Below are 1,010 nucleotides of genomic sequence, written 5' to 3'. Positions count from 1 at the left end.
GACGACATGTCCCAGGGCGATACCTGAGAATCTCGGTTCTTTCACCGAGGCATAGAGCTTCGTGTTCCGCATTTTCAAACGGAACTACGCTTCTACTGTTTCGTCTTCACTATTTCACACCCTGAAGTTCTTCTCTTTCAATTATGTCCTTGCCTCTGTCTCTCCTCTTTCGGTCTCTGTCTCCAAACCTTTCTTTAACGCTTTACTTCCATTCGCTCTCTTGTTTTTCTCTCTGCCTTTTCTTGATTCCTCAAGTTTGTCCCAACTTGTTTCTCCTCTATACTCTTTGTCGGGCTCCGAAACCTCTCATCTCTCTTGTTTGCAAACTTAGCCGCTCTCTCTTGGCATCTCAACCCGCACGGCTCTCTCAAGTCAGGGGACAGTGCTTGAACTCCCACATGTACCTTCATCCTCTCTTCACTTGCTTTACCCCACTGACTCCTCAGGTCTTTCTACATTTTCCCACCTATTCTCACTGTGGAAAACACTTGCGTTCATACTTCCACGACTTCTTATCCCAAGACTCACATCTGTAGATTCTCTTACTCCATGTTTTCTCCACTTACTGCGCCAGCTGGCCTCCTGATCGACTACCGTAGCACACCACTCTTCTCTCATCTCAGCTCTCTTGTCACACTAACACTCCTGACGCCTTAGGATCCCTCGAGTTTCGTCACAACTGCGTTCGGAGCTCCTCCCACGTCCGTCCTCTTTGTCCCAAACAGCAACACTTTGTTCCCCGTCTTCTTATGAAGCTTTCCACATACGAGGAAGGACTGGTCACGCTTTCAGACAAACTCGCCGTTCTCTGAGTTCCAGCGATTTCATTCTTCCTCATTCTCCAACGGCTGACACAACTTGTCCTTTTGCTCCTAAGTTGCTTTCCCTAATCCCCGGTGTCCTCGGGCCTCTTTACTCCTCTAAGGGTTCTTCCCCACTTCATCGCCGAGCTTCACATGCTCCACGGCGCTATCTGCTTCAACGCTAAACGTCCCAACTTTTCCAAATGT

At 48.6% G+C, this 1,010-nt stretch overlaps 1 protein-coding gene across 1 annotated transcript; it reads left to right on the top strand.

The window, feature by feature from the left end:
* Positions 1 to 53: 53 nt before the first annotated feature.
* Positions 54 to 238, top strand: CSUI_005275 (uncharacterized protein; the record flags this gene model as incomplete). Its single annotated transcript, XM_068065452.1, has 1 exon — positions 54 to 238. A coding segment is annotated over one exon (183 nt), but the record flags the coding sequence as incomplete, so codon positions are not given.
* Between the last annotated feature and the right edge of the window lie 772 nt (positions 239 to 1,010).

The sequence above is a fragment of the Cystoisospora suis genome, assembly GCF_002600585.1.
Source record: "Cystoisospora suis strain Wien I chromosome Unknown contig_2558, whole genome shotgun sequence".
NCBI lineage: Eukaryota > Apicomplexa > Conoidasida > Eucoccidiorida > Sarcocystidae > Cystoisospora > Cystoisospora suis.
The sequence above is the reverse complement of the archived record's forward strand: the minus strand, read 5'-3'. Positions and strand labels throughout refer to the sequence as shown.